The following is a 22,617-nucleotide window of genomic DNA, read 5'->3' on the forward strand; positions in this document are numbered from 1 at the left end:
TTTCTCATTTAACGATATCAATGCTGGAGTCAGTTGTGGCCATAAATCGAGAACTGCCTGTACTCCACTGCAGGGTGCCTCAAAAGAAATAGCAGAAGCAGAAGTCACTTATGGGAGCAATTTGCATCCTTCCTTGCTGGTTTCCTCATTGACTTTGCTTGTAGGAAGACATCACAGAAGGTGACACATGGCAATCAAGTGACTGCAGAACACTGGAACTGTTGTAAGTATGAGCCAGTCGCCAAGCACCTGAATCACAATCACAAAAGCCAGAACTTCGAAGATAAGCAATAGACTTATATACCGCTTCACAGTGCTTTACAGCCCTACGTGGTTTACAGAGTCAGCCTATTGCCCCCAACAATCTGGGTCCTCATTTTACCCACCTCGGAAGAACGGAGGACTGAGTTAACCTTGAGCCCCATCAGGATTGAACTCCAGGCAGTGGGCAGAGTTAGCCTGCAATGCTGCATTCTAACCACTGCACCACCAGGGTTCTTGTGAAGACTGGTTATACATACCACTCCTTCAGTTCTATTGTAACTTTGAAAGGTTGCTGGTCGTCCTAAAAGTGCTTTTTCAAGAGGCAACTGGACTGACTTGGTTTTTTTCTTTGAAGATATTTCTCTTCTCATCCAAGAAGCTTCTTCAGCTCTGACTGGATGGTGGGGAATGGAAGCAATGAAGCAGCTTCGTGGATGAAAAGTGAAATGTCTTCAAAGAAAAAACAAGAAAGTTCAGTTGCTTCTTCAAAAAAGCATGTTTGGGACAACTACAACCTGGATGACTGAGAATCTCTACAGACATTTCTACAAGTCGTCATAACTCAAGGACTGCCTCTATTTGGGTTCAGGCTTATTTTCCATGTTTCCACTGTAATTCTGTCTAATCAGCATGACTTTCTGGGATTTTAGTGTCCAATAGTGAGATGAGCACCTGCAAAATGAAGGAACGCAGTCAACTCTTCCACCTACCAATCAGCTCTTCCCAGACAGCAGCCTTGTTCCCATGGTAGCTCAGTTCTCGATCCCATGTTTGGGGCACCGGCAGTTGCATGCGAGTGCCAGCAAGGGCTGGGTCCCAGGGCCCTGGCAATCGACTTCGGGAAAAGGAGGGCAGATCTGTGGGGTACCTAGAGAAGAGAAAGACTGTGAACTCAAGGTCTACAAAAAGAAAAAAAAACTAATGGACCAACTAATGGGTATAATTAGTCCTCAACTTACAACCATTTAGTCAATCAATAAGCATACTGCTGGAGGGGACCTTGGAGGTCTTCTAGTTCAACCCACTCCTCAAGCAGAACAGCCTATACCATTTGAGACAAGCAGTTGTCCAGTCTCTTCTTAAAAACCTGCAGTGATGAAGCACCCACAACTTCTGGTGGCAAGCTGTCCTCACTGTGAGGAAGTTTCTCCTTAATTCCAGGTTGCTTCTGTCCTTGATTAGTTTCCATCTGTTGTTTCTTGTCCTCCCCTCTGATGCTTTGGAAAATAAGTTGACTGTCTGTGTGGCAGCCCCTCAAATACTGGAACACTGCTATCATGTCATCCTTAATCCTCTTTTCTCTAGACTACACATATCCAGTTCCTGCAACCATTCTTCATATGTTTTTTTTGTCTCCAAGCCCTTAATCATCTTAGTCTAGTAACAATCTTAGTGACTGCTCAAAGTTACAACAGCACTGAAAAAAGCGACTTATGACCATTTTTTATCCTGATGGCCATTGCAGTATCCCTCTGGTCACCTGATCAAAATTCAGATGCTTGGCTACTGGCATGTATTTATGACGGTTCCAGGGTCCCAGGTCATGCAATCACTTTTTGTGACCTTTTGATAAGGAAAGTCAATGGGGGAGGCCAGATTTGTTTAGTGACCACAGGATTCATGAACTGCAGTGATTCGCTGAACAACTTTGGCCAAAAAAGGTAATAATTTGGAGAAAATAATAATAACCGTCTTACTTAATAACCGTCTTACTTAAGCAATGGAAATTTTGAGGCCAACTGTGGCCATAAGTTGAGGACTACCTCTGGAATCCTTTTGGCATTTGTACCAGTCACATTAGCTGGCTCCAGGGAAAAATTGCCATTCCAAGTCTTAGCATCACCCTCCACTTAAGAGAAAATTATACAGGCAGTCTTGACTTACGACCATAGTTGAGGCCCAGATTTGTGTTGTTAAGTGAGGCATTGGTTCAATGAATTTTGCCCCATTTTACGCCCTTTCTTGTCCCAGGTGTTAAGTGAATTACTGCAGCTGTTAAATTAGTGGCACCATTGTTAAGTGATTATGGCTTCCCCATTGATTTTGCTTCTCAGTAGCTCACAAAGATTGACCCTATTGACACTGTGACCATAATAAATATGAACCAGTTGCCAAATGTCCGATCACATGACCTCTGGGATTGCTATAATGGTCGTAAGTGTGAAAATTGGTAATTCATCTCTGTTTTCCAACACCATTGTAACTTTGAATGGTCACTATGTGAACTATTATAAGTTGAGGACTACTTGTACACAACTGGGGAAAACTCAAAACACAGATGCCACACCGGGCCCGCAAATGTGGTTCCAGCTGTGCTAGCCCATCTCACCTCCGTCCCAAGAGGCTCATGACATGCTGAGCTGGCTCCGAAATATGAAGGCGGTGGATCAAATTCTTCAGGGAAAACAAATCTCTCACAGCTTCCTCTTTTACTGAATCCATCATCTCTTGACTCTAGAGAAGTCAAAGGGCAGAGAATCAAGCAATCAGTGTCTTATAGGAACACTCCAATCCACCTTCTCTATCTAGGTTCTCAGTCCTTAAGGTGCTTTTTTCAAGAGGCAACTGGACTTCGTTTTTTCTTTGAAGACATTTTGCTTCTTCAACTTCTTGGATGGTGGGGAATGGAAGGATTTATATTCCTTGCAGACAGCTGGTCATTTGCATTCTTTTGGAGAGAATCATTAAGACCACTTGGAGGTTTATCTGTGGCTTCAGAATCACCTGAGTAGTGCGAGCCTTCTTGGCTGCAGGATGTTTTCTGCCCTTCACTGTGAAGGGACAGTGAAGTGTCCCTTCACTGCTGGTGTGATGACCCCAGGTGGGATACAAAACAAACACAGTCACAGAAAATAGATGAAGCCCCTTTTATTCCTTCACTTTGCTTCCAAGCTCCGAATATTCTTGACGGAAATAAAAAAACTCCCAAACAGTTACAAGAAGAAGGAAAAAAGCAACACAAACCAGGCAAGATAAGGGCTGGAGGATGTCCACAGATAACACACACTAGGAAGGATGCCAAACTCATAGAGGAACCATAGAGATATTTCCACGCTTTGTTTCCAGCACTTGCCTATACGCATGTCCGATCTCTTATTCAGTTGTCACAGCTGCAGCCCATGAAGAGGACCAAGGCCCTCTCCTCCTGAGTAGACCACGTCTCTCCCTTATCCTCTCCTCCCTATGTGCCCTAAGATGGAGAGGGGATGGGCCTGGGTCCTCCTCTGACTGCTCAGCCGCCCTCTGCCCTTCCTCAGCCTCCTCCACAACCTCCGGAGACACACTTCCACTCCCTGTCGGCTGTTCTTCTTCTCCCTCAGAGTCAGTCTCCACCAGGGGCATGAAAGTTGGAGACAGGCGCAGGCTGTTGGGGATGAGTCTGTGTTGTCTGCATCTCAAACTGAAGTGCAAATAGTTTCTGTAATCTGCATTTTTTTCTGGAAATCCACTCACACTCGTTTGCATCACTCAGGTGACCATGAGGACACAGATGGCTCAATGACTCTCTAAAAAGAATGCAGATGACCAGCTGTATGCAAGGAGTATAAATCCCTCCATTCTCCACCATCCAGTCAGAGCTGAAGAAGCTTCTGGGATGAGAAGCGAAACATCTTCAAAGAAAAACCAGAAAGTCCAGTTGCCTCCTGAAAAAGCACCTTTGGGACTCCCATCCACCTTGAAAATTCCTTACATTACAAACAGACATGAGGGGAGGAGTTAATCTCAATGCATGCTTTGATAGTATCTGAACTTGAACTGTTCAAAATGATGAACAAAACTTAGAGGGATATCTTCCTCCATTCCCCCACACACAGACACATCCCAAGAGCCCTTACTGTTTTCTGCAAGGCTTCATATCTTGCTGCAAACACTGGGTTCCGGCCTAGTTTGTGCTTTTTCCAGTTGTCCCAAGAGGTATTTCTTTCACTCTGTTGAAAAAAAACCAAACTTCTGAAATCAATAATCTTGTCTGTCACATGTTAGAAGAGTCCATACTAGAGATATATTTGATATGCAGGCTTAGATAAGCCTTCATTAGCACAAGCTAAGTCACGATGAACAGAATAACAGAGTTGGAAGGGACCTTAGAGGTCTTCTAATCTAACCCCCTGATCAAGCAGGAAACCCTATACTATTTCAGACAAATGGCTGTATAGTCTCTTCTTAAAAAGCTCCAGTGATGGAGTACCCACAATTTTTGAAGGGAAGCCGTTCCACTAGTTGACTGTTGTCACAGTCAGGAAATTTATCCATCGAATAGAATAGAAAAAGAAATAGAAATAGAAAAGGAATAGGAATAGGAATAGGAATAAGAATAGAATAGGAATAAGAATAGAGTAGAGTAGAATAGGATAGAATAAAATAGAATAGAATAGAGAACAGAATATAGAATAGAATAGAATAGAATAGAATAGAATAGAATAGAATAGGAATAGAATAGAATGGGATGGGATGGGATAGGGATAGGGATAGGGATAGGGATAGGGATAGGATAGGATAGGATAGGATAGGATAGGATAGGATAGGATAGGATAGGATAGGAGAACAGAATATAGAATGGAATGGAATGGAATGGAATGGAATGGAATGGAATAGAATAGAATAGAATAGAATAGAATAGAATAGAATAGAATAGAATAGAATAGAACAGAATAGAACAGAACAGAACAGAACAGAACAGAATAGAATAGAATAGAATAGAATAGAATATGGAGTGGAGTGGGTGGAGTGGAGTGGAGTGGAGTGGAGTGGAGTGGAGTAGAGTAGAGTAGAGTAGAGTAGAGTAGAGTAGAGTAGAGTAGAGTAGAGTAGGGTAGGGTAGGGTAGAGTAGAGTAGAATATAATGTAGAATATAGAATAGGTATAGAATAGATTAGGGATAGGGATAGGGATAGGGATAGGGATAGGGATAGGGATAGGATAGAATAGAATAGAATAGAATAGAATAGAATAGAATAGAATAGAATAGAATAGAATAGAATAGAATAGAATAGAGTTGGAAGGGACCTTGGAGGTCTTCTAGTCCAACCCTCTGCCTAGGCAGGAAAACCTTCACCACCTTCACCAATATCTTTTAAAAACTTCCAGTGTTGGACCATTCACAAGTTCTGGAGGCAAGTTGTTCCACTGATGAATTGTTCTAACTGTCAGGAAATTCCTCCTTATTTCTAGGTTGCTTCTCTCCTTGATTAGTTTCCATCCAGGTTGCTTCTTGTCCTGCCCTCAGGTGCTTTGGAGAATAGCTTGACTTCCTCTTCTTTGTGGCAGCCCCTGAGATATTGGAAGACTGCTATCATGTCTCCCCTAGTCCTTCTTTTCATTAAACTAGACATACCCAGTTCCTGCAACCATTCTTGCAACCTTGCATACCCAGTTCCTGCAACCTTAATTCTAGGTTGCTTCTCTCCCTGATTACTTTCCATCCATTGCTTCTTGTTCTGTTTTCAGGTGTTTGGGATAATTGGTTGACTTCCCCTTCCCCTTCCTTTTTTGTAGCAGCCCCTCAAATATGGAACCCTGATATCATGTCACCCCTAGTCCTTCCTTTCGTTAGACTACACATACCCAATTCCCGCAATAACCAAAACTCAGAGAACACCAAGTACCTTTCATTTTAGCCTTGGGCCACAAATATTCTCCTTTATTGGTAGAGCCAGGCCTTCAAGCTCTTATGTAAAGTCTGGAGGGTAAGAGCTAATCTCATCTCAGGGAATAAGATGTTCCAAATCACAGAGAAGGCTCTTATTCTGGACTTTGTCAGCTGGAATTCCTTGACTGACAGGATCTGCAGCACACTTCCTCTCCCAGCACAGGTGGGATGGGGCTGTGCAACAGGGGTGAGATGACTCGTCAAGTAACCCAGACCCATGCCACAAAGGGTAATATTATGGGTAATAACTAACATCTTGAATTGCACCCAGAAGCAAACTGGCAGCCAGCGCAGCTCTCAAAACAATGATGTAACACGGGCCATTTTAGAGGCCCCAAAGACTGTCCATGCTGCCACACATATTATCAAAATTAGTGCAGGTTTTATCTCAAAATTGCTGCGCGCATCCCTTTTTTGAATGTTTTGGACATGTTGATGCAACACCCAGAAAAATACGGCATACTTTGCTTAATCCTCCAGGGAAAAATTGAAGGCAAATGAGGTCCAGACAGAAGAAGAACATCACGGCTTCAAAATCTAAGGAAGTGGTTTGGACAAAACTTTTTCATGTGGCTGTTGATAGGATCGCCAATGTCCAGTGACAGATATGGCAGGAGGAGGAGGAGGGGAGGGGGGGAAGGGAGGAAGGAGGGAGGAGGGAGGAGGGAGGAGAAGGAGGAGAAGGAGGAGGAGGGAGGAGGAGGAGGAGGAGGAGGAGGAGGAAGAAGAAGAAGAAGAAGAAGAAGAAGAAGAAGAAGAAGAAGAAGAAGAAGAAGAAGAAGAAGAAGAAGAAGAACAACAACAACAACAACAACAACAACAACAACAACAACAACAACAATGGAGGAAGGAGAAAGGAGGAAGGAGGAAGAAGGAAGAAGGAAGGAGGAGGAAGGAAGGAGGAAGAAGGATGAAGGAAGAAAAATCCCTTGCAGATTTTTCAAAGGACCATTGATAGGTCAGAATGCTTGGGAATCTTCCATGACATTGCAGCAATTCAGATCAAAGAAGGAAGCTGCCCGCTTACAGCTTTAAAAAGTCTTGCAAACTTCAAAGTTCAGTACTCTACCTTTGCAACCTTTGGCTTGTGACGTTGCTTGCCCCGGCTCTTGCGTGTGTTGTATTTGGCCAACTGATAGGCATCAAACTGCCGGAACTTGTCAGCCATCCCAGCGCGGAGGCAGGAAGGCATGGGAGCCAGCGTTTCTTCTTCCCCTGCTAGGCTCTGCACAGAGAAGGGAAAAAAGCACCATGTGGCAAATCAGAATAACAGAGTTGGAAGGGACCTTGGAGGTCTTCTAGCTCACCCCCCTGCTCAGGCAGGAAACCCTATACCACTTCAAACAAATGGTTGGCCTGTCTCTCCTTAAAAACCTCCAGGGATGGAGCATTCACAACTTCTGGAGGCAAGCTGTTCCACTGGTTAATTGTTCTGTCAGGAAATTCCTCCTTAGTTCCAAGTTGCTTCTCTCCTTGATTAGTTTCCATTCATTGCTTCTTGTCCTGCCCTCAGGTGCTTTGGAGAATAGCTTGATTCCCTCTTCTTTGTGGGCAGCCCTTGAGATATTGGAAGATTGCTATCATGTCACCCCTAGTCCTTCTTTTCATTAAACTAGACATACCCAATTCCAGCAACAGTTCTTCATATGTTTTAGCTTCCAGTCCCCTAATCATCTTGGTTGCTCTTCTCCTCACTCTTCAGTTAAGAGAGTTCTATCTGCAATTAAATCTGGAATTCCCTGCTGAAAAAAAATAGGAGAATATGGGATTTGTTCTCACTTGATAGAGCTTGGCCACTTGCATCCAGTCCGATGGGAGCTGTACCACGTGGCAAAAGTAGCGCCGCACATGTGGGCGGCAGGGCTGAAGGTAGGAAGCCAATGCCAGGAGGAAATTAGCCGTACTGCGGATGTTCAGTTCTTGGCGGGCATACAAGGCAACCTGAGCGAAGAGACAGAGATGGTACAGATGGGCAAAGACCTCTCCTAATATTGTTAGGAAGATGAGGAATCTTAATATTTAATAACACCAGTTTGTTAATGTTTAATATTTAGCTGTATTGCAAAATGTAGGTAACCCTGCTCAAATTACGCTTTGAAGCAGGGGTGGGATTCTACCAGTTCGCACCTATTCGCTAGAACCGGTTGTTAACATTCTAAGCAGTTCAGAGAACTGGTTGAAAGAAGAAATTACTGGCCTAATCCTGTAAGGAAGGCAGGAAGGAAACATTCTGGTGTTGCTTACAGAAACTGTCTCTCCATTAACCCTTATTACATTCTCGGCAGGACTAGACTTTCTGTCTCTGGAACGTCTCTGGAGTTTTTTTCCCCTCCTTTGCTGGTACTTTGCTTGTGTGGAGTGACCATTCAAAGTTACAATGGCCCTGAAAAAAATGACTTATGACCATTTTGCACACTTACGACTGTTGCAGCATCCCCACAGTCATGAGAGGCCAGGCGAGGAGATGCATGCCTCGATGTGAGTGATATTGAGTTGGCCACATCCAGCCTATATCATGACCACCAAGCCATGTCCACCCAATCACATGACCACCAAGCCATGCCACCTAAGCCATGCCCACAGAAGTGGTTGTTAAAAAATTTGAATCCCACCCCTGCTTTGAAGAGTTCCTAAATAAACAGCCGCAGGCAAACCACAACCTAATTCTGCAAGTTGGAAAGCACAATTGCTACTTATGTGCAGACATTTACAAATTCAAAAGAAGAAAGCGGTACAATGACAGGTGCAAAAGCTTGGATGCCCTTCTGGTCAGAATTTTATAATAATTCTGTTTTGCGGAAATAAGAGTTTCAAAATATTCTCTGCAATAAGCTAAAAGCTTTTCTATCCTGGCGTTTGGAATACTTTCCTACTCTTCCTTGCAGAAACAGGCTCTGCAATGGCTCAGTGGTTAAGACATTGGACTTGTTGGCTAGGAAACCAGCAGGTGGGTTCAAGACCCAAGTGCCACATGATGGGCGTGAGCTCCCGTCCTCGCCCTAATGTGTGCCAACCTAGCAGTTAGAAAGCATACAAATGCAAGTAGGTAAATAAGTATCACTTCGGTGGGAAGATAACAGTGCTCTATGATGTCATGCTGGCCACATGGCCGCAGAAATGTCTTCGGACCGTGGCCTTGAATCAAAGATGAGTATCGCTCCTAAAGTCTGCAAGAACTAGCGGAGTAAAATCTTCTAGTTCAAAAATATCCTTAGGTCTCCTTGCACATGCTGTATGTTTAAATTGTCCATAGTACCCAACTACAGGGACTGGAAGAGCCATTCTCAAGCTTTTATCTGAGAATCATAGGGTTGGATTGCGGTGGCTCATGGTTAGGATGCTCGGATGGTACATAGCTGCTGCTAATGATTTACACATCCCATCCCACCACCCCCCAACCCTCAAGCCCATGCTCCACAGCCTCCTTTCATACCTTGAGGATGAATTCTGGTTCACATTCTGCTAGACTCTTACATATTTTCATCAGTTTCTTCTGTAACAACCCCGGAGGATTTCCAAAACGTGCTCCTTCCACCAAGGAGCAGCAGACCATGCTTAAGAACATTAGCTAAAATTTTTAAAAAAATGGGGGGGTGGGGATTTAGAAAATTCATGGGAATTTCCTCACCAATTCTAAATTTCTACTCCACAGTTTCATTAGTATAAACACAGAGAAAAAGAAATCATGAGAACTTAAAAAAAACAAAAACCCATCCCAGACCAAAACTGAACACTGGAACAAAAGAATGCAGAATGTTATTTGTTTAGTGACCATTCCAAGTTACAACCGCACTGAAAAAAAGTGACTTATGACTGTTTTCAACCTCCACAAATTCCCTGAATTCTAATCCTGCCTTAAACACCAAAGCCGTCTGGCTGCCCTTGGGCCAGTTTCTCTCTCAGTCCAGCCCGCCTCACAGGGTTATTGTGGTGGTGGGGAAAAATAGGAGTAGGAATGAGCACAGGTTGTCCTCAACTTGCAACCATCTGTTTAGTTAAAATGGCAAGGAGAAGAAAAAAGTGACGGGTGACCAGTTTTTCGTACTTATGACCCTTTCAACATCCCTATGGTTACATGGCCATAATTCTGACCCTTGATAACTGGCATGTATCTATGACGGTTGTAAAGGAGTCATGTGATCCCTTTTACAACCTTCTGACAAGCAAAGTCAATGGGGAAGCCAGATTTGCTTAACAACCATGTTACTAACTGAATGACTGCAGTGATTCACTTAACAATGGTGGCAAGAAAGGTCGTAAAGTGGGGCAAAACTCACTTCTCGCTTAGCAACAAAAATTTTGGGCTAAATTGTAGTTGTATGTTGAAGACCACCTGTATTTGTAGCTCAGGGTTGAAATGAGGGGTCCTTGGTGCTCTTTGAGCCTGCTTGTTTTCTTGTGGATGTTTCAATACCAAAATAAGGTAACATCATCGGTGCCATCCCAAAGCTGGACTTTCTGGTTTTTCTTTGAAGATGTTTCACTTCTCATTCAAGAAGCTTCTTCAGCTCTGGAGAATGGAAGGATTTATACTCCTTGCAGACAGCTGGTGATTTGCACTCTTTTAACAGGTTGTTGAGGCCACCTGGAGATTTATCTGTGTCATCAGGTTCACCTTTTGAATAGAGTCCACATTTTGCATAGCGAGAACCACTGGTTTGAAAGAGGGGTTAAAGAGGCCATCTATGACGAAATTGAGCAGTTCTCTCTCAACAGAAGGGGAGGGATACGACATCACCTATCTCCAGTCTACAACACAGTCCTTTCAACGGTTCCAAAAAAGCCCCATACCCATTTGCACCCCTCAGGTGACCCTGAGGACACAGATAAACCTCCAGGTGGTCTTAACGACTCGCTAAAAGAATGCAAATGACCAGCTGTCTGCAAGGAGTATAAATCCTTCCATTCCCCACCATCCAGTCAGAGCAGAAGAAGCTTCTTGGATGAGAAGCAAAATGTCTTCAAAGGAAAAACAAGAAAGTCCAGTTGCCTCTTGAAAAAAGCACCTTTGAGATACCCATGACCTGGATGACTGAGAATTTCCATAGACAACATTAGTGCTAGTTAGGTAACGATGATGTTACCTTGTTTGGGTAATGAAACGTCTGCAAGAAAGAAAGCTCAGACAGCACCAAGGCACTGTCCGTATTATTTTTGCTTGCAAAGCTTTTATTTGTTTGCAAATATCCACCCAGGTGAGAAAGATCAGGTCACTCTCCAACAGTAGGAAGTGCTATTACTGCGGCTTGTCTCTTACCTTCTTCTCTTTCACAGCTACTCCTTCATCCTCCTCCTGTATTTCAGACCCCAGGGTGTCATCCTCCTCCTGTAACTGCTCAGACTCATCCTCGGGCATTGCAAGGACATATTCCGGGATGTCGTTGAACGAGTCCACTTCGTCCTCATTTTCCTTCAGTTGGGCAGAAGAAAAATACAAGTCACCATTAAGCCACAAAGTCAAATCAGTCTTCAAGCAAAGGCCACCCACTAAATCTAAAAGAAGGCAATGCTGCTATTCGGAAGTTTAGAATGCCATTTCCTCCATTTGTTTTTCCAGATCTGCTCCCGCAGCATGTACTGCGTGCCGGTGATGCCCATCCAAGCTACGTACAGGTAGTCCTCGACTTACAACCACAATTGAGCCCAGAACTTACATTGCTAAGTGAGAAAGCGGTTAAGTGAGTTTTGCCCTCATTCTACGACTTTTCTTGCCCTGTTTGTTAAGTGAATCGCTGCACTTGTTAAATTAGCAACACGGTCATTAAGTGAATCCAGCTTTCCCCTTAACTTTGCTTCTCAGAAGGTCGCAAAAGCGGATCTCGTGACCCCCAAGACACTGCAACCATCATAAATGTGAACCAGTTGTCAATGTAAATCACTTGACCAGGGGGATGCTGCAATGGTCGTAAATGTGAAAAATAGTCGTAAGTCACTTTTTTCAGGGCCGTTGTAACTTTGAACGGTCACTAAGTGAACTGTTGTTAAATCAAGGACTACCTTTAGAGGAATTATTTCTTAAACAGCTGGTACCAATGTGGGTCAAGAAAGAGAGGGAGCTCTCAGCCCCAACTTGCCTTAAAATGCATGGAAAAGATGTTGAAGCACGACCAAAGATGGGAAACCATCAGACAAAAAAGTAATTATAAAATAAGATAACCTTTATTGTCACTTTTTTTCTGTGAGCACACTGGCACACATTAAAAATCGAAATTCTGATGCCCATTCTCAAAAGAAAATCATCATGATTTTAGCCATTGTCTGAAGGCCTCTTCTGCCAACCAGCCAATACCGTCCTGAGTTTTCTTTTGCCCATTGGGCCCGCAATCCTTGCTGATGGATACCACGAAGCCTCCTCTGAGAAGGAAGAAAACTGGTCATGGAGAGGATGTGTAGCATCCCTGACAATACTGCAGACCCTGGTCAAGCATTGTTTATATGCAATGTCCCAGTGGTAGGATTCAAATTTTTTTACTACCAGTTCTGTGGGCATGGCTTGGTGGACGTAGTGAGGCTTGGTGAGCGTGGCAGGGGAAGGATATTGCAAAATCCCCATTCCCTCCCCATTCCTGAGGGAAGGTTACTGCAAAATCTCCATTCCCTCCCCACCCAACTAACCTGCTTTCCAGCTCCGTTCTCCTGTGCAGGGCAACCAAAGAAGACCCAGCCGATCAGCTGGGACTCGGGAGGCAGAGAATAGATGGGGGCAGGGCCAGTCAGAGGTGGCATTTGCCGCTTCTCCAAACTACTCAAAATTTCCACTACTGGTTCTCCAGAACTGGTCAGAACCTGCTGAATACCACCTCTGCCATGACCTGGATAGAAGGAAGTAAACTTCCAATAATCTTTTCTGCTGTCCTCACCACTCTCTACACAGCCTTATGGGCTCAAAGTTAATGTAAGCTCCCAAGTAGAGAAATCTGTTGCAGAGATCTGAAATCAGGCATGCCTGCAAGAAACACCCATCAGGTGAACCCTAAATCAAAAGTGTCCATTTCCAGGATGACATAATGCAATTTCAAGGAAACACTTATCTTTAACCTGTTCCTGACAGGTGCCATGCATGCAATAAATCACGCTTTACATTTCTTACTCAGTTCGCTGCCTAGAGCCACCCTCTCTAACTCATCTCCACACACGCCTTCCTAAATCTTGTGCCCTCCAAATGAATGTGTGAATACTACAATAGTAGTAGATGTTGCAACCCATTTGGTCTCCCATTAAGCAGTCCACTGACGTTGATCTGGAGCAGGAAAATTCTTAGCTTTCAGCGTTGATGATTTTCCTACGTGTAGAAACTAAGAAAGGTCAGTCAAGATTAGTCCTTGGTTGGGAAACTACAAGGAAGTTCTAGTAGACTACTTGGAGAAATACTTCAGCGTTTCTCATCTTTGACCACTTTAAGATGTGTGGACTTCAACTTCCAGAATTCCCCAGCCAGCATTGAAGAATGCTGGGAGTTGAAGTCCACACGTCTTAAAGTCACCAAAGTTGAGAAACATTGCCTTACTGTGAAGTAGTTTGGATAAAGTTTAAACAAAATCTGGAAGGAGGTAAAGGCACATAACTTCAGTAATGACAACAAATTCTTCTTCTTCGTGGAATCCCTACATCTCAACAAAGAAAATTGCACTGATGTTGAGAAATAAATATTGAATGTATCCATGAAGTCATCAGGAATCAAACTCAACATGAAAGGAGACTTGATATGGTATTTATTTTCTACAGTATAAGGCTGAAGCTTTCACAGGTGGTCCTTGACTTACAACCATTCTTCAAAGATACAATGGCATTGGGGGGAAAATGACTTACAACTGTTTTCCACACTTATGACCGTTGGTCACATGATCAAATCAGACACTTGGCAACTGGCATGTATTTATGATGGTTGCAGTGTCCCAAGGTCATGTGATCATTTTTTGCAACTTTCTGACAAGCAAAGTCAGAATCTGGGAAGCCAGATTCATTTAACAATCTACAGCGATTCACTTAGCGACTGTAGTTTAAAAAGGTTGTAAAATGAGACAACGCTCATTTAACAACTGTCTCTAACTTACCAATATAAATGTTGAGCTCAGTTGTGGTCGTAGGCCAAGAACTACCTATATTTCCGTCTAAATTTCAGTTTTACTCTTACCTGGTGCTCCTCCAGTTCCTGGTAAGATCGAGAGGCCTCCTCTTCTGGTGGCAATTCAGTGGCACAAAGTTTTGGCCAAGGAAGGAGCGAGGACCCTTTCAAAAGCTTTGCAGAATCCAGAGAGAGGTTTGCTGGAACAACAGGGAGCAACAAGCGAGCTCTGGATTCTTCCAGCCCTGGCAAAAGAAAGCTGGAGGATATGGGCTGTGACAGGCAGTGATTTTCCAACCGCAGCAAATTTGGCTGAGAGAAGGTACAATAGGAAAGCAATTTCTTAGGCCCGGTTTGCAGAAACTGGGATAGCTGAGGGGGGAAAAAACAACAACAATGAAAGTAATATTGAAGGCCATGGTATCAAAAAACACCTCCCCTCCAACTCCCAAGTACAGATAGTCCTTGTCTTACCACAGTTCATTTAGTGACTGTTCGAAGTTACAACGGCACCGAAAAAAATGACTTTTTTCACACTGACAAATGTTGCAGCATCCCCACAGTCACGTGATTCAAATTCAGATGCTTGGCAACTGGCTCAAAATTTTATGACAGACGCCATTTCTCAAGGTCCCCTGGTTACCCTTTGCAACTTTCTGACCAGCAACATCCAAAGCAAAGCCAGATTCACTTAACAACTGTGTGACTAACTTAACAACTGCAGTGATTCACTTAACTGTGGCAGGAAAGGTTGCCAGATGGGGTAAAATTCACTTAACGACAGAAATGTTGAACCCACTTCTGGCCGTAAGTTGAGGACTACTTGTATTTTCCAGTCCACTGTATGCACCACTGAATTGTCTTCCCGCAGCCATGGCTTCCTTACCATTAGCTTGCTTTGTTCCTGGTTCTTGTTTCTTCCCAATGTCTCTCTGGCCTCTGGGACATGGTTGCTCTTTGTAGATCTTTTTGGGCCTTTCCACAAACTCTCTACATGTGCCAAACCAAGTTTTTCTGCCTCACCCACATCTTTCTGCTGGGACACAAGCAGACACATATAAATAAGCAGAGCAGAAGCAATTGAATTCAAGTGTTGCCATGGTTCCTTTATTCTTTCAAATACTCTGAAAATTACCCTCGATAACTTGGCAGAAAGGCTGGGCCTGAAAAATGTCATGTTGAATTCGATGTCTAGGGAGATCTTAGAAGTCTCCCTGTAATTTTCTTGCCCACGTGAGAGAAGCAAGTCTGCTCCTGCTGGCATTTTCACCTTCCTGGTCTAGTGTATGTCTCTGAGATTTACTTGTGGTCTCCTATCCTACCATATTTCCCTGAAAATAAGACCCTGTTTTATAATTTTTTTTTCACCCAAAAAAGGCACCAGGTCTTATTTTCAGGGGATATCATCCACTGACTAACCTCACTTGTGCACGTCGCCCTCGGCCTCCTTTTCGTTGTCAGAGGCCTTCAGGAACTTCTTCTACGGCCAGCAAGACTTTTCTGAAGGCCTCTGCAGCTGATAACTGAGCTCCGGATCGATTGGAGCTTTGTTATCAGCCACAGAGGCCTTCACGAAAGCCTTGCCAGCCTTGCCAGCTGCAGAAGAAATGGGCTGGCAAGGCAGGTGTTGGGGTGTGTGAGGCCTGGCTACATCCGTCCAAAGGTAAGTAGTAGGGCAGCTTCACACAAACCCCCATCCTCACCCTAGCTTAATTTTTATCCCTGCATTTTATCCCTGCAATTTTTATCTGGAGTGGGTGGGATCTTAATTAGGGCTTATTTTGGGGGTAGGGCTTATATTGGGTGCATGGCTAAAAATCAAGCTAGGACCTACTTTCACGATAGGTCATATTTTGGGGGAAACGGTATTTAGATTTAAATAATTTATTTTTTTTCAAAAACAGAGGCCAGTCCACCTGCCAGGATACCACCTTCAGACCCTTACCATTTTGTGTGTGGTTGGAGAAAAGCCACAACATTTAAATTGACTAGCCAGGCACCTGGATTAAGCCAACATTTATTAGGAATATTTTCATAGGCACGGGATCTTAGCTGTACCTTATCATGCTGAGTGGCCAACCTGGAGGCATTTGAGATCAAAGAAGCTGATGTAAATCAATTGTTCTGGAGTGAGTCACTGATTGGTCCTGGGTGACAGGGGATTTCAGGGGACCTACCCACAATCCTAAAGGACGGATAGGATTCAAAAGTCGAAGTCGAGATTCCTCCAGTTTTTGGAAAATATCAGGAACAGGAGTATTCACGTGGACAGGAGGCTTCTCCAGGCAGTGAAGGGCAGTGGGATCCATAGTTTTTAAGGAAAAGCCAACAGGCCTTCAATCTCTGCAGAAGGAAAAATAAAGGCAGCAATTGTGCGCCAGAGTAAAAATCCATTTGCGAATGGCTTTTTCTCAAAATGGGCATGCAAATTCAGCGAGCAAGCTTACAGTTAAATCTGATTTTTTTAAAAAAAAAAAATATTAATTTATAATATAAAAATACAAAAATGCAAAAAAAAAATAGTAGGAAAGATGGGGGAAGGAAAAGGAAAGGGAAAACTTTAGAAAAAAGTGGGGTAAGAAGGACTCTCTTTGGTGCAGTAGAATAAGATAATAGCATCAAACCTCCACTTTTTACTTTTTCATAATAGTATAAACTAGTCATTTCTATTACAACAAACCTTCTGACTTGGTAAAACCCAAAATCAAAGTTTCTATTTTTTCCCACTTTGAACACAAAGTCCAGAAATAGTTTCCAAGTAGAAAGAAAAGTGGGAGAATCAGAATCTAGCTGGAAAGGACCTTGAAGGCTTTCTAGTCTCAAGCAGGATATCCTATACCATTTCAGACAAACGACATTCAAGCCTCTTCTTAAAAATCTCCAGTGATGAAGCACCCACAATGTCTGAAAGCAAGCTGTTCCACTGGTTAATTTTCCTCACTGTTAGGAAATTTGTCTTTAATTCCAGGTTGCTTTTCTCCTTGATTAGTTTCCAACCATTGTTTCTTGTCCTGCTCTCTGGTGCTTTGGAAAATAAATTGGCCCCTCCTCCTTACGGCAGCCTTTCAAATACTGGAATACTGCAATCATGTCACCCTCTAGTCCTTCTTTTCTCTAGACTAACCAAACCCAAATCCTACAACTATTCTTCCTATATTTTAGTCTCCAGGCCTTTAATCATCATAATTGCTCTTCTTTGCACTTTTTCCAAAGTCTCAACATCTTTTTTATAATGTGGCCACCAAAACTGGATGAAGTATTCCAGGTGTGGTTTTACCAAAGCTTTATAAAGTGGTAAGTGATTTTGATTCCATGACTCTATTTATATAACCAAGAATTGAATTAGTTTTTTTGTCACTCTCACAGTTACTATTTTTGAGGCAGGTTTCACCTAATTTGTACTTTGGTTTTCCGTGCCCAGGTAAAACCTTACTTTTCTTCACATTAAATTTCATTTTTTGGATAAGGCCCATTGTTTTCTGTTTTTCTTTAATCATAAAAGTATGTTTCCAAAGGCCTAAGATTTGCCTTTTCTTACCTAGCCCAACCTGCATGCTCTTGCTGTTTTATTGATAAAGCACCAAGATCATTTGACAGTATAGTATTTCAAAATGCACCTTTAAATTTAAAATTCTTGCATCTTTACCAAGGATATGCAAGAACAAAGTGTGATTCTGGTGCAAAAAGGAAACAAATTATTTTAGTTTGTTTTTAATCCAACACTGCAGTGCTTAAATGATGCCTTATGATACCTCAGCCATTTTACAATGTGTCCTGGGACTTCAATTCCCAGAATTCCCCACCCACATCTTAAAAGTTACCCAGGTTGAGAAACATTGTCCTAGCAATTAAGAACATAGTGTTCCTGCTCTTATCCAACAGCACAGAGGAAGAATGACATTATAGCACCAACTGCAAAAAGGCTGACTTCAGAATGGGTGAAATCAAATATTTTGGCCCTTGTTTTGCATTTTTAGCCCTTGGATTGGGGCTATGAGATAACATGGAAGACCAAGAAAAGATAGAATTATAGAGTTGGAAGGGACCTCGGGGGTTTAGTTTAGTTTACTTTGTTGTCATTGCACCTCATATAATGAAATCAAACACCATCTTCAGTGCACATCATGACCATGAAAATAAACACAAACACACATCCTTCATACTGCACACATTGAACCAAAATCCCCCAACATTCCACTATACAGTAGAATTCAATATAGTTACTGCCCTGGGATAGAAGCTGTTTTTCAGCCTATTTTTCCTTGTTTTTATTATTCTGTACCGTCTACCAGATGGTAATAGTTCAAAAAAAGGGTGCTCAGGAAGAGATGGATCTTTGAGAATGTTTTGAACTTTATTAAGGCAGTGGGAGCTATAAAGCTCTTCCAAAGAGGGGAGAGGGCAACCAATGATCTGCTGAGCAATGACGTTAACCTTCTGGAGTGCTGTCCTATCTGCTACTGTGCAATTGGCAAACCATACAGAGGTGCAGTAAGTTAAGATACTCTCTATTTTATTTATTTATTTATTTATTTTTGTCAATTGCTTACAAGATAATAGGTATAAGTAAAAACATAGTTATGAATACATGGATACATATAAAAAAATAAAAGAAAAGAAAAGAAACAATAGGACAGGGATGGTAGGCACGTTGGTGCGCTTATGCACAGCCCCTAAAGACCTCTTAGGAAAGGGGTGAGGTGAATAGTAGACAGTCTAATGTGAAAGTTTTTGGGGTTTGGGGAAGAAACCACAGAGTCAGGTAGAGTATTCCAGACATTGACCACTCTGTTGCTGAAGTCGTATTTCCTGCAATCAAATTTGTTGCGATTAACCTTGAGTTTGTATCTATTGTTTGCTCTTGTGTTGTTATGGTTGAAGCTGAAGTATTCATTGACAGGTAGGACATTGCAATGTATGATTTTATATACTATACTTAGATCAGACTGAAGGCGGCGTAGTTCTAGATTTTCTAGGTCTAGAATTTCAAGTCTGGTGGCATAAGGTATTCTGCAACGAGTAGAGGAGTGGAGAACTCTTCTTGTGAAATATTTCTGGACTTTCTCAACTGTGTTAATATCAGACACATAATGTGGGTTCCAGATTGATGAGCTGTATTTGAGTATTAGTCTAGCAAATGTTTTGTCTGCTCTAATTATTAGTGTAATATTACCAGAGAAAAAGCTACGTAAGATTAGGCTAACAACTCTTAACGCCTTTTTGGCTATGTAGTTACAGTGGGCTCTAGCACTTAGATCATTAGATCACTTCAATCATCTATGGTGCAGCGATAGAAAGTCACCAGCAGTTTTTCATTCAGTTGTTGTTTTCTGGGAAGCCTCAGGTAGTATAATCTCTGCTGGGCCCTTTTGACCAGGGCTGCAATGTGAGCGCCCCAGGTCAGATCCTCTCTTATGGTAACACCCAGAAACTGAAAACTGGCCACTTGCTCCACTTGCTCCAGTCTCCATTGATAAGCAAGGGTTGGATGTCTGATCTGTTCCTTCTATAGTCCACTAGAAGCTCCTTTGTCTTATTGGTGTTGAGGACCAAGTTATTGTCTCCACACCACGAAAGCAACCAGTCCACCTCATCTCTTTTAGTCGCCCCATTCCTAAGAGGTCTGTAAGGGGCGTGCATAAGCGCACAATTGTGCCTACCGTCCCTGTCCTATTGTCCCCAATTATTAGCTCCTATTTCTTATATTTAAACTTACGTTTATTCTTATTTCTATTATATTGTAAGCTTTTGACAAAATAAATAAATAAAAAATAAAACATTGTTTTAAATGTCAAGAAAGAAATTTGTTCTTCATTCTAGGTTGCTTTTCTCCTTGATTAGTTTCCATCCATTGATTCTTGTCATACATCCAGGTGCTTTGGAGAATAAATTGACCCCTTCCTTCTTTGTGGCAGCCCCTTAAGTATGGAACACTGATATGTTCAAAGGCACAATCAAGGAGATGGAATGCTGAAATGGAATAGCAGCTTTTAAAAGGCCATGGGTTAGAAGATAAAGAGAAGAAAAGATTTACCTAAGGATCACCAGACAAGCCCAGCTTACCTGTCACTTCTGCAGACTGTGATAGATGATAACCTATCAATTCATTTCAGAATCTCTTTCTTTACACCTAGATGAGAAAGTAGGAATAGACTTTGTAATCTAAGGGGCGTGCATAATGCACCATCATGCCTACCGTCTTTGTCCTATTGTCCCCATTTATTTGTACCTATTTCCTGTATTCTTACTCATGTTAATACTTATACCTATTATCTTGTAAGCGATTGACAAATCAAATAAATAAAATAAAAATAAAATAATCGGTGGCATATTTTGTTACACGCTAGCCACACACACACACACGCCTATACACACAGACATTAGGTCATGATGGGCAAATCACAAACTTCCTCCTAGCACTGATGATGTTACCTAGTTTGGTAATGAAGCATCTGCAATGAAACCATCAAGCTCAGAGAGCACCAAAGATCCCAAAGCACTAGTTAGTTCATTATTATCCTTTGCTTGGTTAGAGAAAGGAGCAAGACCGATCTACACATATAATTCAAACTCATCAGCAGCGCTGAAGGTAGAGCTTGGCTATTTGGAGAAGACTTGGCCAGAGTTTCTCAACCTCAGCCACTTTACGAGGAGTGGACGTAATTCCCAGAATTCTCCAGTCAGCCATGCCAACTAAGTGGACTTCAATTCCCAGAATTCTCCAATCAGCCATGTCGAGTGGACTTCAATTCCCAGAATTCTCCAGTCAGCTATGTTGATTCAGTGGACTTCAATTCCCAAAATTCTCCAGTCAGCCACGCCGAGTGACTGTACTTCAATTCCCAGAATTCTCCAATCAGCCATGCCGAGAGGACTTCAATTCCCAGAATTCTCCAGTCAGCCATGCTGACTGAGTGGACTTCAATTCCCAGAATTCTCCAGTCAGCCATGCTGACTGAGTGGACTTCAATTCCCAGAATTCTCCAGTCAGCCATGCTGACTGAGTGGACTTCAATTCCCAGAATTCTCCAATCAGCCATGCTGACTGAGTGGACTTCAATTCCCAGAGTTCTCCAATCAGCCATGCTGAGTGAAGTTCAATTCCCAGAATTCTCCAGTGAGCCATGCTGGCTGGAGAATTCTGGGAGTTGAAGTCCACCCTCTTAAAGTAGTTGAGATTGAGAAACTTTGGAAGTGGCTGATGCCTCAAATTCCTTTCTCCAGGTTCCGACACTTAATAAAAAGGAAACAAAAATTGAAAACCTGCATGACCTTGTTTGGATTACATCCTGGAATGTATCCCACCCGCTTAGAGAGCTCCCCGCCCTAAATTCAAGGCCCCAGACATCTTTCAGATGACACAATCTTGCTCAATCCCTTAGGCTCAATTTTCCCTCACCGTGGATCCCTGGTTAATTCAGTGTTACTGCCACTAATCCAGGGTGTGAGAAAAAAAGAACTTCCTTCATTTCACGCATGCCAATAGGATGTTGTGTTCATCCAAACCCAACATGGCTTCTTGTTCTTCCCTATGTGTAACAGGGCGATTATTCTGGATGCCAACTCACTATGCAAAGACTGGCTTGCCAATACATTTATCCCCCTAGGGTAAATTTGAACTTGGGAAGCACATACAAGGGAAGGAGGAAGATGAAATAGGAGTGTAACAAAATATTAAAGCCAATAGGTCAATATTTACAGATGCGCCTATAATTTCTTTACAGGAAGGTCTCAACTTACATCAGTTCACTTAGTGATTGTTCGAAGTGACAATGGCACTAAAAAGAATGACTTAGGACCGTTTTAAACTATTATGACCATGGTAGCATTCCCTATGGCCACATGATCAAAATTCAGGCGCTTGGGAAGTTATTCACAATTATGACCGTTGCAGTGTCCTGGGGTCATGTGATCATCATTTGCGGCCTTCTGACAAGCAAAATCAATGGGAAAACTAGATTCATTTAACAATATGTTACTAATTTAGCAACTGCAGTGATTCACTCAACAATTGTAGTAAGAAAAATGGAGCAAAATTTACTTAACAAATGTTTCACTTGGCAACAAAAAATTTGGGCTCAATTGTGGTCGTTAAGTCGAGACAACCTGTAGTAGCCTCCATTTCTAAGGAAAAACACACCAGTGAATACGTAGGGATTCCATAATAACCCATAAACCTCAACCGACATGGTTCCAAAAGGGTAGCTGGCTTGGGAAAGGCTGAGGCAATTACCTCAGCTTGGAAAGGCAGTAGCTTATTCACAGAAACCTGGAGTCATGATGTTTGCATCCTGGTTTATTGAACAAACCACTATTATGTAGATTCGCAGTGGGTGTGGATTAATGCCCCACACAAAACTCCAAGCAAGGTAACCACTTTTTGTTTGTGCTGGAGGAGTTTTGGGGACTGGGAGTTTGGTGTGAGATGAGATGAAAGAAGAAACAAAGAGGGCTGTTGTGGGGGATGGGGAGAATATATATGCGTGGGGCATTAATCCCTGTGAATTTACATAATTCTGGTTTGTTCAATAAAGCAGGATGTAAAAATTATGACTTGAGGTTTATGTGAATATAAGCCCCTGCCTTTCCAAGCTGGTAGTTCAAATTCACACTCTAAAACTTCTGGATTTTGAGAAAT

General features: G+C 42.5%; 1 protein-coding gene across 8 annotated transcripts in view; it reads right to left on the reverse strand.

Moving 5' to 3' along the window:
• The window catches only part of TEP1 (telomerase associated protein 1), a 98,736-nt gene that overhangs the window by 74,700 nt on the left and 1,419 nt on the right, over nucleotides 1-22,617 (reverse strand). For 3 of the 8 annotated variants that reach the window (XM_087945136.1, XM_087945140.1, XM_087945133.1), the window contains exons 2-12: nucleotides 20,043-20,109; nucleotides 16,157-16,322; nucleotides 14,866-15,015; nucleotides 14,043-14,351; nucleotides 11,172-11,324; nucleotides 9,348-9,482; nucleotides 7,694-7,855; nucleotides 6,984-7,139; nucleotides 4,101-4,193; nucleotides 2,594-2,718; nucleotides 975-1,132 (exon numbers count right to left, since the gene is read on the reverse strand). In XM_087945136.1, the coding sequence (XP_087801262.1) occupies nucleotides 975-1,132; nucleotides 2,594-2,718; nucleotides 4,101-4,193; nucleotides 6,984-7,139; nucleotides 7,694-7,855; nucleotides 9,348-9,482; nucleotides 11,172-11,324; nucleotides 14,043-14,351; nucleotides 14,866-15,015; nucleotides 16,157-16,288 (1,573 nt within the window). In that variant the 5' untranslated portion in view covers nucleotides 16,289-16,322; nucleotides 20,043-20,109. The remainder of the gene's footprint in view (nucleotides 1-974; nucleotides 1,133-2,593; nucleotides 2,719-4,100; nucleotides 4,194-6,983; nucleotides 7,140-7,693; nucleotides 7,856-9,347; nucleotides 9,483-11,171; nucleotides 11,325-14,042; nucleotides 14,352-14,865; nucleotides 15,016-16,156; nucleotides 16,323-20,042; nucleotides 20,110-22,617) is intronic. The other 5 variants (XM_087945135.1, XM_087945137.1, XM_087945138.1 and 2 more) reach the window with 4 other exon arrangements.

This window comes from Notechis scutatus, chromosome Z (assembly GCF_049901735.1).
Source record: "Notechis scutatus isolate UNSWTSFEM ecotype Mainland chromosome Z, rNotScu1.2, whole genome shotgun sequence".
Lineage (NCBI taxonomy): Eukaryota > Metazoa > Chordata > Lepidosauria > Squamata > Elapidae > Notechis > Notechis scutatus.